At 46.7% G+C, this 11,148-nt stretch overlaps 1 protein-coding gene across 1 annotated transcript in view; it reads left to right on the top strand.

Annotated features, from left to right (window-relative positions):
- Window positions 1-11,148, top strand: part of LOC140066021 (uncharacterized) — a gene marked incomplete at its 5' end in the record, with an annotated part of 94,756 nt that overhangs the window by 59,579 nt on the left and 24,029 nt on the right. Inside the window, one exon of the mRNA XM_072113584.1 lies at window positions 9,699-10,647. Coding sequence (XP_071969685.1) covers window positions 9,699-10,647 — 949 coding nt within the window. The remainder of the gene's footprint in view (window positions 1-9,698; window positions 10,648-11,148) is intronic.

Here is an 11,148-nt window from a genome sequence, read left to right as displayed (position 1 = left end):
CTACAGACGCTATCTTGTATGTAACTCGGGAACTGCCTGTATATGACTAAGGCTTTTCTTGGATTGTTTTCCAGAATGAAAAATAGTGTGAGGTTTGGTTGCATATTCTACCTGTGACCTTTATTTGATAACCAGTAAGATTTATTTCTATACATTTTGACCTTGGGAGATGTTGGTACAGGAGCCAAGTGAAGCAGCAGAGGAATCCTCAGGTGTCTTCTCATACACTGCAGCTCATGTTTACTCTGCACGTGCCTGGTCATATATGAGGTGCTCAGATTTCTAAGGCTTTGGCCATGCTTTATGGACTGCTGGTACAGCCTGCAAATGACACATGTACTGTCTTCTGGGAGAAAAAATGTCTTGAGGCAGCAGATGGCCTTTGCGGCAGAGACGTTGGAGGGGAAGAAGGGGTAGTGGACCCACTGGACCACCGTGGATGATAACTTAAGCCGACACCTGGGAGCGGAGTCTAAGTGGCACTCAGTACCACCAGGTCGCTCTGCAGGCACGACTTTGTCCACAGTGGCGGCCAAGACGTAGTACAAAGTCGTGAGGCAGATGCGTGTTCAGGGATAGGCAGAAGGTCAAGGCAGGCAGCACAGGATCGGAGTCAGGGATGTAGTGGTAGGTCAGGACAGGCGACACAGGAGCGAAGTCCGGAACGGAATCGAGGTCACAACAGGAAATCAGGATAATCGCATAGGGCATGGAATAAAGCTTTCTCTAGAAGCACAATGATCCAGCAGTGCCGACACAGGCAAGTGTGCCCTAGGAGACAGGAACGCGCGCGTCAGACCACAGGGGCCGCGGAGACCTCTGATGGAGCAGGGAATGGTAAGTGAGCATGCAGGCTGCATGCCTGCGACCCGGGATATAGGTCGCAGGGACACCCATGACACTGCCTTCCACCCATGGAAGGGATGGAATCATTCCTTTACAGATTATGCAGCGCTGCATATAACTTGCCAAGTCAGTCCCCATGGGGCTCACAATCTAATCAAGCTACCAGTATATTTTGGAGTGTGGGAGGAAACTGGGGGACCCGGAGTAAACCCAAATCTGTGCAGATTTTGATGCATCGGCAAACTAATACTCAACAGTTCCTTTCAGATTTTTCATGCGGCTGCAAGATATAATGTAACAACAACTTTCAAATTTTGATGGACCTACAAACCATGCAGCACCAGCGCCATTCAGATTTTAATGTACTTCCAAAGACTTCCTCTGTCTGCAGAGCGCAGCTTACGTGGCATGATATTTGTCTTTGTGTTTCAATTGTCTGTTGTGACAGACTTTACTTGCAAGCTGAGTTTTTTGGAGTTGTCTGCTCCGCACCCTTATCCTCCTGCCGTCTGCGCTGTCCCGCAACAGTTAATGTTTTGATTGAAAGTCTTCAGCTCCAATCGCCTAGAGCAGTCTCCAATAAGTGTTTGGTTCCCACTCAGTCCAGTGCCGATTTTAGTTTTGCTTGACCTGCTTGTTTTCTTTTTGTTGCTATTGCTATACTTCTAAAGATTCTGGTTTTCCGATCTTGGTTCTTGTACCTTTTGTCTATCCCTTTTGGACTCCAATTTTGTACCTGATATGCTATCTTCATTGTGACTTGACCACTGTCCTCACTTTTTGTGATATTTATTTGTGAGTTTTGTTTTGTGTCCTCACTTTGGCATAGGGTTGGTTTCTTAACAAGTAACTGGCCTCCACCTAGGGTGGTGCCCAGAAAGTAGGCAGGTGATAGTTTTCCTTAAGTCCAAGCTCCCAATACAAGCGCTTTATAAATTTTGATGCAACACAAACTATAATGCCACAAAAGCTTTTCAAATTTTGATGGACCGGCAAACTATGCAGCAACCGCGCCCTTCAGAAGTTGATGCAACTGCATTTCTGTTCTGTTCAGGCCACCATCTGGCAGAACATATGCATCTGATGCTTGATCTGGCTGGTCAGACCCAGTATGTTTTCTGTTTATGGCTACTTACATGTGCATCCCTCTTCTTTGGTGCTAGGCAGCTGTGCTTACATTGTCCCTCTGGTCTCTGAAGGTCAACGATATCATTTATATAGATGAACTGACTGCCTCAGATTCCTGAGAGAAGTTTTACTCTGCATGGACCTCATTCAGACAATACAGTGTATCCAGTTCTCCTGACTTCTGGAGACTGAATGGGGCCATGACGTTCACTATTCCACTTTGCTGTAACTCTGACTGTCTTGGTGGTTTCCTCTAAGAATTCCTTGATAAGAATGGTTTGGTTTGGTTTTGGTGGAGGCACTTTGTTATAGTGAAAGCGAACATACATCATTCCTGAGATTGGTTTAAAGAATGGTTAAGATACATCAGCAAGCGGAATAATGAAATTCTAGGAAGATGGTGGGAGGTCGAAGAGCATTTGGTGTCTCTTGTGTTGGGAGATGTCTTCATCTCATATCCCCTTCTTTTACATATGCGATTATCAGCAGGCTAAAGGAAGGACCATCCTGGTGAAGATAAAGACCACAAAAGAACTTTCTAGCAGTTCCTGCTCACTGGGCACTGACAAGTGTCACTGTTTTATCCTGCTAGATTTAATTTCCTTAAATGGAAACCAGACTCCTCCCACACATGTGACCAATCACATGACTATGACATCATCACAGGTCCTATAGCTTCTCCAGCAGTGAAGTCAGGAGCCTGACTCCTCCCACACAGGGGGCTGATCACATGACTATGCCATCATCACAGGTCCTGTCACGTATATCTGGAGCTCTGCAGGTGGAGGCAGGTGTGTAGTCACTTCCATCTCTCTGGCTTGGGATTTCCTCCTGGCCGTGGGTCTCATAAGGAGGTTGGTGGTTCCTCATTGGTCGGGCTGTGTGTCACTCCACCAGCAGAAGATATGAGCAGTGTGGAGGAGGGGACAGGAATGGGAGAGGGGACACCCGGCATCTGCCCGGTAACTGCCACCACAAGCCGTGGCCAGTGGGGGAGATTTATCAGCGCTTCTCGCACCCCTTCTGCACTGCCAGATATGTGAGGGAGACTCTGAATGCATTCTTCGAGGCAGCTGCTCCGGAGTACAAGGCTGGGAGCTGATCCGTAACCATTAACCTTCTTAAAGGAAATCTACCACCAGGAAAGTATTTTCTGAAGTAGTTTCCTTTAGTGCAGCAACCAGCGACCTTTTTTTATCTAAATCTTTTACTCAGCTATAATTGTTATTATTTATGCAACCTAATTGCAGAGGCTACTCGGGGTGTGGAGTAGCCTCGGAGAGCTTCCCCGGCTCCATTCGCCCCTGCTTGGCACGTCCACTTTGCTGAAAACCCTTCTCCAAAAACTGAGCTGTTGCTGGATCTGTGTATTTATTTAGATACCACAGCATCCTGTTTATCTTGACTGGCATTTCCCCCTTTTCTAACAGAATTGGGGGTAAGTCCCTTGTTGTGTTTGAAACAACTAGCATTGGGTTGAGCCACACAGGAAATGGTAGACTTGTGCTTTAATCTGCACGTATTCCCAAAATACCAAAAGCTTTCGTTTTACTGCCATAAACACCCTGGCTGAACTCCGGATGCTGAGACAGTAGTGAAATCTTGATTTGCTGCTAAGAAGAAGAGGCTAACACCGCTATCATCAGGCGCACAGCCTTCTTCAGAATTGCTCATTGTAACAAAGCCACGCAAAATCTGTTAAGCCTGTGTGCCTCCCCGAAAAATCCATACAGCAAAATAATGAAGTACAATGTGGCGAGGCTCTTTCTCCGATTATGCTGGCTAATATAGCGAAAGCCTGCAGCCTGTTAGTAAAGGTGTGCAGAATCAAATGATACCTGCGATTCTCCTCCTCCTCCTTTTTTGCTTTCACCTGTACAAGCTTAATCAAGGTTGAATTTTTCATTCCTCCAATATTTTTCTTTTATCTTTTGCTTTAAGTGGGTTCCGAGGGGCCCCTCAAAGCAGACATAAAATTCTTCCCATGCTCCGTCATCTAGCCGCACCTCTGTGGAAGCTGAGTGACAACCACTGATGGATTGAGAACTGGAGGGATGGCTACTTGAGTGACAGTTTCTGAGGGGAAAACTGGTGGGGTGGGTACGGCTGCAGTAGAAGGTAAAGGTGAGGACCTGATGGCTGAAGAGTTATTAGTAGCTAAAGTTGTAGACACAGTATCCTTAAAACCCAGAAATTGTTTCCCCTAAATCCCTTCCTCATCCAATCCCTTCCCTTCCTTGCTTGAACTTGATGGACAAGTGTTATTTTTCAACCGTATGAACTAAACTATGAAACAAGTGAGAGACCAATAGGGGGAGAGACACAGAAGAACTGCTGCTACCCCCCCCCCCCCCCAAGGGAATTATTATCCGCATTTTGAATCTTAGGAGAAATTTGAGGGGGAAGGGAAGAGGAGATACTGTGTGGTACTCTCCACGATGACCAACAGGAGCGGGAGCAGCCGTGGGCAGGGGCTTCATTCAATACTCTGGCTCTGGTCATGGAGGTAGCAGTCTTTGGCATCTGACCATTCAGACAAGTCTGCTGTAGGCTCAGGTGGCTGGTACAGAGGTGACGTGCATGGCCTAGCTGTAGAGAACATGAGAAAGAACTGGATGGCTGGTAGTGGACATCTGCTCACACCATGTGGAACTGAGGCGAAGGGGGTGAAGGCCTTCTATGCCTTGGAGAAAACACAAGAGTAGGTGTAGAGCTGACGCTAGGTCTTCCCTTTCCTGCAGATTCCTGAAGATGCCGCCAAAGCTGACGCAGGAATGCGGACAGGTGCGTCAGGGTACTGGGGCACTGAGAGAGGCATCGGTGAGCCTCCCCCTTTTCTTAGTCTCGAGAAATCTCTGCAGGAGACCATGGACCTCTCTTCAGGCCTGGACCTCTTCCAGTCAACCAGGAGGAACCGCTTACCTCTCACCGTCTTCATGTCCAGAGCTTCCTTTACTTTGAAGACATTGGTGAAGTCGGTCTCAGGAGCAGGGGGAGGAACTTTCCTGGAGAGGCGGTTCAGGATGACTGGCTTAAGGAGAGATACGTGGAAGAAGTTCAGGATGCGCCTGCTGGGAGGAAGGCATGGCTTATAGGCCACAGAGTTGATGCGCCTCAGCACCCCGAAAGGATTCAGGAAGCGTGGATTAAGTTTGCAGCTAGGGATCTTCAGCTGGACATATTTTGGAACATAGCCACACCTTGTCACCTGGAGAAAAATGGCCTGCATTTTGGTTTGAAATAAAAGCCTGTAGCAAAGAAAGTCGAGTCTGCTCTTAGATGGACTTCAGATCCTGGAGCAACCCTTCCACAGCAGGAATGTCTGCAGACAGAGGAAGAGGAGGGCGTCGGTGCTGTCAATAAACTATGAAGAATGGAGCAGAGCCGGCAGATTCTGAGTCCAGGAAGTTATAAGAAAACTCGACCAATGGCAACAGAGTGGACCAGTCGTCTTGAGGGGCGGAGATAGAAGCCCAGAGTCTGATTAACTCTTTCCACTTGGCCATTGGACTGTGGATGATATGCAGAGAAAAAGTCCAATTTCACATGAAGCTGGCTGCACAGAACTTAGAAACAATGTGCTGAGGAAGTCCATGAAGCCGGAAGATGTGCGGGAAGAACAGACTGACAAAGCATGGAGCAGACCTGGCAGAGGATCAAAGTGTTTTGGAACATTTTGGAAAACCGGACAGTTTCCACCCAGATGAACCAGAAGGTCTGTGATAAAATCCATAGCCATGTGAGTCCACAGGCAGCTTAGTATTGGCAACGGCAGAAGACGACCAGCAGGTTTGAAATGAGATGGCTTATTTCGGGCACAATAAGTGCAGGAACCCACAAAATCCCATACATCCTTGACCAGATCAGGCCACCAATAGAAATGGGAAATGAGGGCAACCGAGCATTGCACTCCAGGGTGCCACACGTGAGCAATGTCCCCAAGTCAATATTCTCCTCCGAAGAGTGGATTGGACGTAGGTCTTGCTAGGAGGTAGCTGCCGAAGATCCACTGAAACGGCAACAACCAATCTCTCAGGAGGAATAACATTCAAAAGAGCCCTTTGGGCCTATCTGGGTGAATACTGCTCCAGCTCCTACTGAGGAGGCATCAACCTCGAGCAGGAATGGCTTCTCTGTATCAGGCCATGTGAGAACTGGAGCTAAGGCACAGGTTGACTTTAGTTTAGGGAAGGCTTCTTCAGCCACTGCAGGCCAAAGTTTAGGATTAGCGTTCTTCTTGGTCAACACTACAATGGGAGATACAAGGGAGGAGAAGTGTGGTATAAACTGCCAGTAGTAATTGGCGAAGCCCAGGAATCTCTGTACAGCACAAAAACCTACTGGACGAGGCCACTGGAGAACCGCAGACAACTTAGTTGGATCCATCTGTATGTACCAGAGGAACCGTAGTTCTGGTGGAACTGGCACTTCTCGGGTTTGGCGTATAGGTGATTGTTACTTAAACGTCTGAGGACTTGCCGAACGTGGGACTCGAGGTCTGAAGAGAAGACCAGGATATCGTCGAGATAGACCACACAGGTATATAACAGGTCTCTGAAAATGTTGTTGACCAATTCCTGTTGCATAACCAGATACTCAAAGTGCTCATCACGAGTATTGAAGGCGGTCTTCACGGATACGGATGAGGTTATACGCCCCACATAGGTCTAGTTTAGTGAAGACCTTGGCTCCATGCAGGTGGTCGAAAAGTTCTGTGATCAACGGCAATGGGTAGCAGTTCTTCACGGTGATCTTGTTAAGGCCACAATGGACTTATGTATGAACCCTCTCTGCAGGGTGACTTGTCCAAGTTGCTGGCCTTGAGTGGGAAATCTGCTGGACCACAATGGTGATAAGATAAGCCAGGTCAGGTAGCGGAACCTTGGCAGGATCTATGGCTGGATCTTACTGTCAGGCACCAGGGGTAGTGAACCCACTGTACCACCGTGGACAATGACGTAAGCTGACACCTGAAAGTGGAGTCTAAGTGGCACCCGGTTTTCACCAGAGCCCGCCGCAAAGCAGGTTGGGCTTGCTGTGCGTGGTACCACCAGGTCGCTCTTTGTCTGTGGTGGCGGCCAAGATGTAGTACAATGTCGTGGTCGGGGACAGGCAAGATTGTGGTCGGGGACAGGCAGGAGGTCGAGACAGACAGCGCAGGATCAGAGTTGAAAACGTAGCGGAATGTCAGGACAGGCAGCACGGGATCGAAGTCTATAACAACCGGGGTTACAACAGGAATTCAGAATACTAGCACAGGACATCAGACAAGCTTTTTCTAAGGCTGTGAGGCACAAAGATCCGACAGGGTGTGCAGGGAGAGACTGGCTTAAGAAGGATTCTGGAAATGGCCAGCGCCAATCAACGGTTGATTGGGGCTGGCCCTTTACATTTTCGGAAGTCCGCGTGCGTGCGCCCTAAGAGGTGGGGACGTGCACGTCTGACCACCGGAGCTGATGCAGAAACGCAGACAGGTGAGTCGGGGTACCAGGGTGCTGGGGCACGGTTGAGCCAACGACCCAGGACACCTGAGGCTGTTACTACCAAGGGCGCCACATTCACCACCACCAGGAATCCCTACCTCTACATCAGGGTTACCCCAGGGAGAAACATTCTACCACTTCAGCCTCTCCCTCCAGTTCTTGCATTTCTACCTGCCGGAGACCTGTGAGGCCTCTGTTCTCTGGTACCTAGCACCATGACCGCAGACGAGTGCTAGGCTGCGCTCAGCCAGACACTCAGGTGCTTAGGCTGACCCCAATCCACGAAAAGGCTAGGCCCGGTGGGGGATGTTGCACATGGAGGAGATGGTGACCAGTTATCCGATGCAGGGGCCCTGTGTCTGCTGCTGGGGGCAGGGTCGGATCTGGCATTTTTGTGCCTCTGCTGTGGGAAGTAAAATTCTTTCCAGTGTCTGCAGAGGAGGAAGGAAGCCTCTTACTGGTCAGCACCAGAGGATCCTGCTACGGCTTGGCCGTCTGATCCAGCTGTTAGCATCAGTGGTTGGGGTGGGGGGGGGCTAAACCGCTCTGGGAAAATAACTATGGCATGGGACACAGTCTTCTCCCCACTCAGCTACAGCAGTTCCTGAAGATCCTCCAGCATCTCTGCTCCCGGTCCTCATGCGGCACTTTTTTCCCTAATGCCACTGAAGAGGAAGAGCTGCCGGCTTTTATTACCCGAAAAAACAGTATCCCCTCTTGAGAGCTTTGTCCTGAAGGCATCTGCCGCCAACATCCACCAATGATCATCAGTATCTCCTCATTGTTTTCTTATATTGATTTTTACTTTTTCTTATCTTCTTTCTTTTCAGGATCAGACAATGGACAGAGACACGAGGGTGGAGAGAATCTTCCAGCTCACCCTAGAGATTCTCTTCTATATTACTGGAGAGGTGAGAGATTGTGATGAGGTCACATTACATCATTATCTATGGGAATAACAGATGATAGGAATGGAGAGGTGAGCAATTCTGGAAATGTATGAAGTAATATTTTTCTCCATAACCAGGACCACATAATACTGAAGAAGACCTCTAGTGGGCGCTGTCAGGCCCCTGTGTATGAAGGACGGGGGAGAACCCTGAGCCCAATCCCGGCTCCTCCACCTCACCCCCTGATACATGATGACATCAATGAGCAGAAGATCCTAGAAGTCACCCACAAGATGATGGAGCTGCTGACTGGAGAGGTGACACTGCTGGGAATGCTGGGACATTATACAGTAACGCTATGAAGGGATCTGGGTGATGACGGGATCATTGTGTGTGTCAGGTTCCTATAAGGTGTCAGGATGTGGCTGTCTATTTCTCCATGGAGGAGTGGGAGTATTTAGAAGGACACAAAGATGTGTACAAGGACGTCATGATGGAGGACCACCAGCCCCTCACATCAGCAGGTAATAGACAGGACTAAATCCACACGTCCTTTCATTATCTGTATGGAAAGAAGGAATTCACTCTCTGGATGTGTTTCCTACAGGTAGATCCAGTAAGAGAACATCACCGGAGAGATGTCCCAGTCCTCTTCTTCTACCACAGGATTGTTCAGAGGAGAAATATGTCATACAGGATCATCAGGTAGATGGAGATAAGACTTCATGACATCTTCTCTCATCTGTGGAAAATTATTATAGTCATAAAACTTCTTAAAATTGGCTTATTGTACTATTTCATGTCCATATAGTCTCAATGTGACTACAATTTTATGGTTGTCTTTTTCAAGAACATCTCAAATTTTAATTCTTTGTTAATGAAAAAGCTGGAGATTGTTCTTTAATGTAAGAAAGCAACATGGTTGAGACCTGCAGCTATGTCTCCCCGCTAACTCCTTTTGTCAGCTCATATTTGGTCGTCATAGCATATATTATTTGTTAGCATCTATAACCTCCTCTGTGACTTCTCCATCGTCTGGTGACTTCTTACAATATTTGTTCCTCAGTTTTTGTATCAGGGTGAGGTTGTGAAGAATATTTCTGCTCCAGAGACATATGTGAGGGGCGATGAGCGATGTAAGGAGGAGATTCCTACAGGTAACTGCCCAGGTGAGTAGTAACCACTAGATAAAGCAGAGACGAGTGATAACACAATACAGAACATGGAGACATAGACTAAGAAAAGCTGGAAGGTGGGAGCTATGAGGGTCAGGAATACTGCTCACCAGGACCTCGGAGGCAGTGACTGAGATGTTAAGGCCATATTTTATTTTTTGTTTTATTCCCTGCAGATGACAACACCAGGAGCTCAGAGGAACATCTGATATCATCACATGTTACAGCAGGTGATGGTCGTATTACACCAGATACATCTGAAGATCATCACAATATCCCAGATCCTATTAAATGGGTCTTTTATAATGAATCATCAGGAAGTGTAAACATCAATTCTTGTTTAGAAAGTGGGAAATATTTTAATGCTATAGCTGATGTTCAGCAAAGTCAAACAGGAAAAAAGCTGTTTTCCTGTTCAGAATGTGGAAAATGTTTTAACAGGAAACCAGATCTTCTAAGACATCAGAGAAGTCACACAGGGGAGAAGCCATTTTTATGTTCATTATGTGGGAAATGTTTTACAGACATCGCAAATCTTGTTCGACATCAAAGAACTCACACGGGGGAGAAGCCATTTTCATGCACTGAATGTGCCAAATGTTTCACTCAAAAACACCATCTTGTTAAACATCAACGAATTCACACAGGGGAGAAGCCATATTCATGTGTAGAATGTGGGAAATGTTTTAGCAGGAAAACAGTTCTTGTAATACACCAGAGAATCCACACAGAGGAGAAACTATATTCATGCCCAGAATGTGGAAAATGTTTTAACCAAAAAACTGATCTGGTAAGACATCAAAGAACTCACACAGGGGAGAAGCCATTTTCATGTTCATTATGTGGGAAATGTTTTACACACATTGCACATCTTATTAGACATCAAAAAATTCACACAGGGGAGAAGCCATTCACATGCACGGAATGTGGAAAATGTTTTTCTCAAAAAAGCCATCTTATTAAACATCAACGGATTCACACAGGGGAGAAGCCTTATTCATGTTCTGATTGTGGGAAATGTTTTACCTCCAATGCCAATCTTGTAAGACATCAAAGAACTCACACAGAGGAGAAGCCATTTTCATTGTCGGAAAGTGAGAACAGTTTTAACCAAAATCAGATCTTGTAATACATCAGAGAAGTCACACAGGGCTGAAGCCATTTTCAAGATTGCGGGATATGTTTTTTCTTTGGAACTGTATCTCGTTAACATTCAGAATTCTTTACGGAGTGCCAAATCGAAATTTACATTCTGAATCTGGGAGATGTCAAAGCCATTTTACTTGATCAAAAAACTAACCCAGGACAAGTATTGGATACAAGAAAGATGGACAATAATTTTTAGTACTAACCTCATTTATTCATCTCTGCCGACCATGCGTTTCAGCCATAATCATGACTAAAGCCGGTGCGGCTGAAATGCGTTGATCGGCAGAGATGTATTAACGGGGATCTATATTGTAAGCCTATGGATTTTTAACATGAACCAAATAAAGAATTGAGATTATTTTAACCCACCAAGGATTGTGCTGGATCGTTGCATGCATATAGTAAATTCTGCAGGCTGGGTCATTACAGACTCATTTCTCTGCCCGCCTCTTCAATCCCACATTTCAAAAAAGTGGA

This window comes from Engystomops pustulosus, chromosome 6 (genome assembly GCF_040894005.1).
Source record: "Engystomops pustulosus chromosome 6, aEngPut4.maternal, whole genome shotgun sequence".
Taxonomy (NCBI): domain Eukaryota; kingdom Metazoa; phylum Chordata; class Amphibia; order Anura; family Leptodactylidae; genus Engystomops; species Engystomops pustulosus.
The sequence above is the reverse complement of the archived record's forward strand: the minus strand, read 5'-3'. Positions and strand labels throughout refer to the sequence as shown.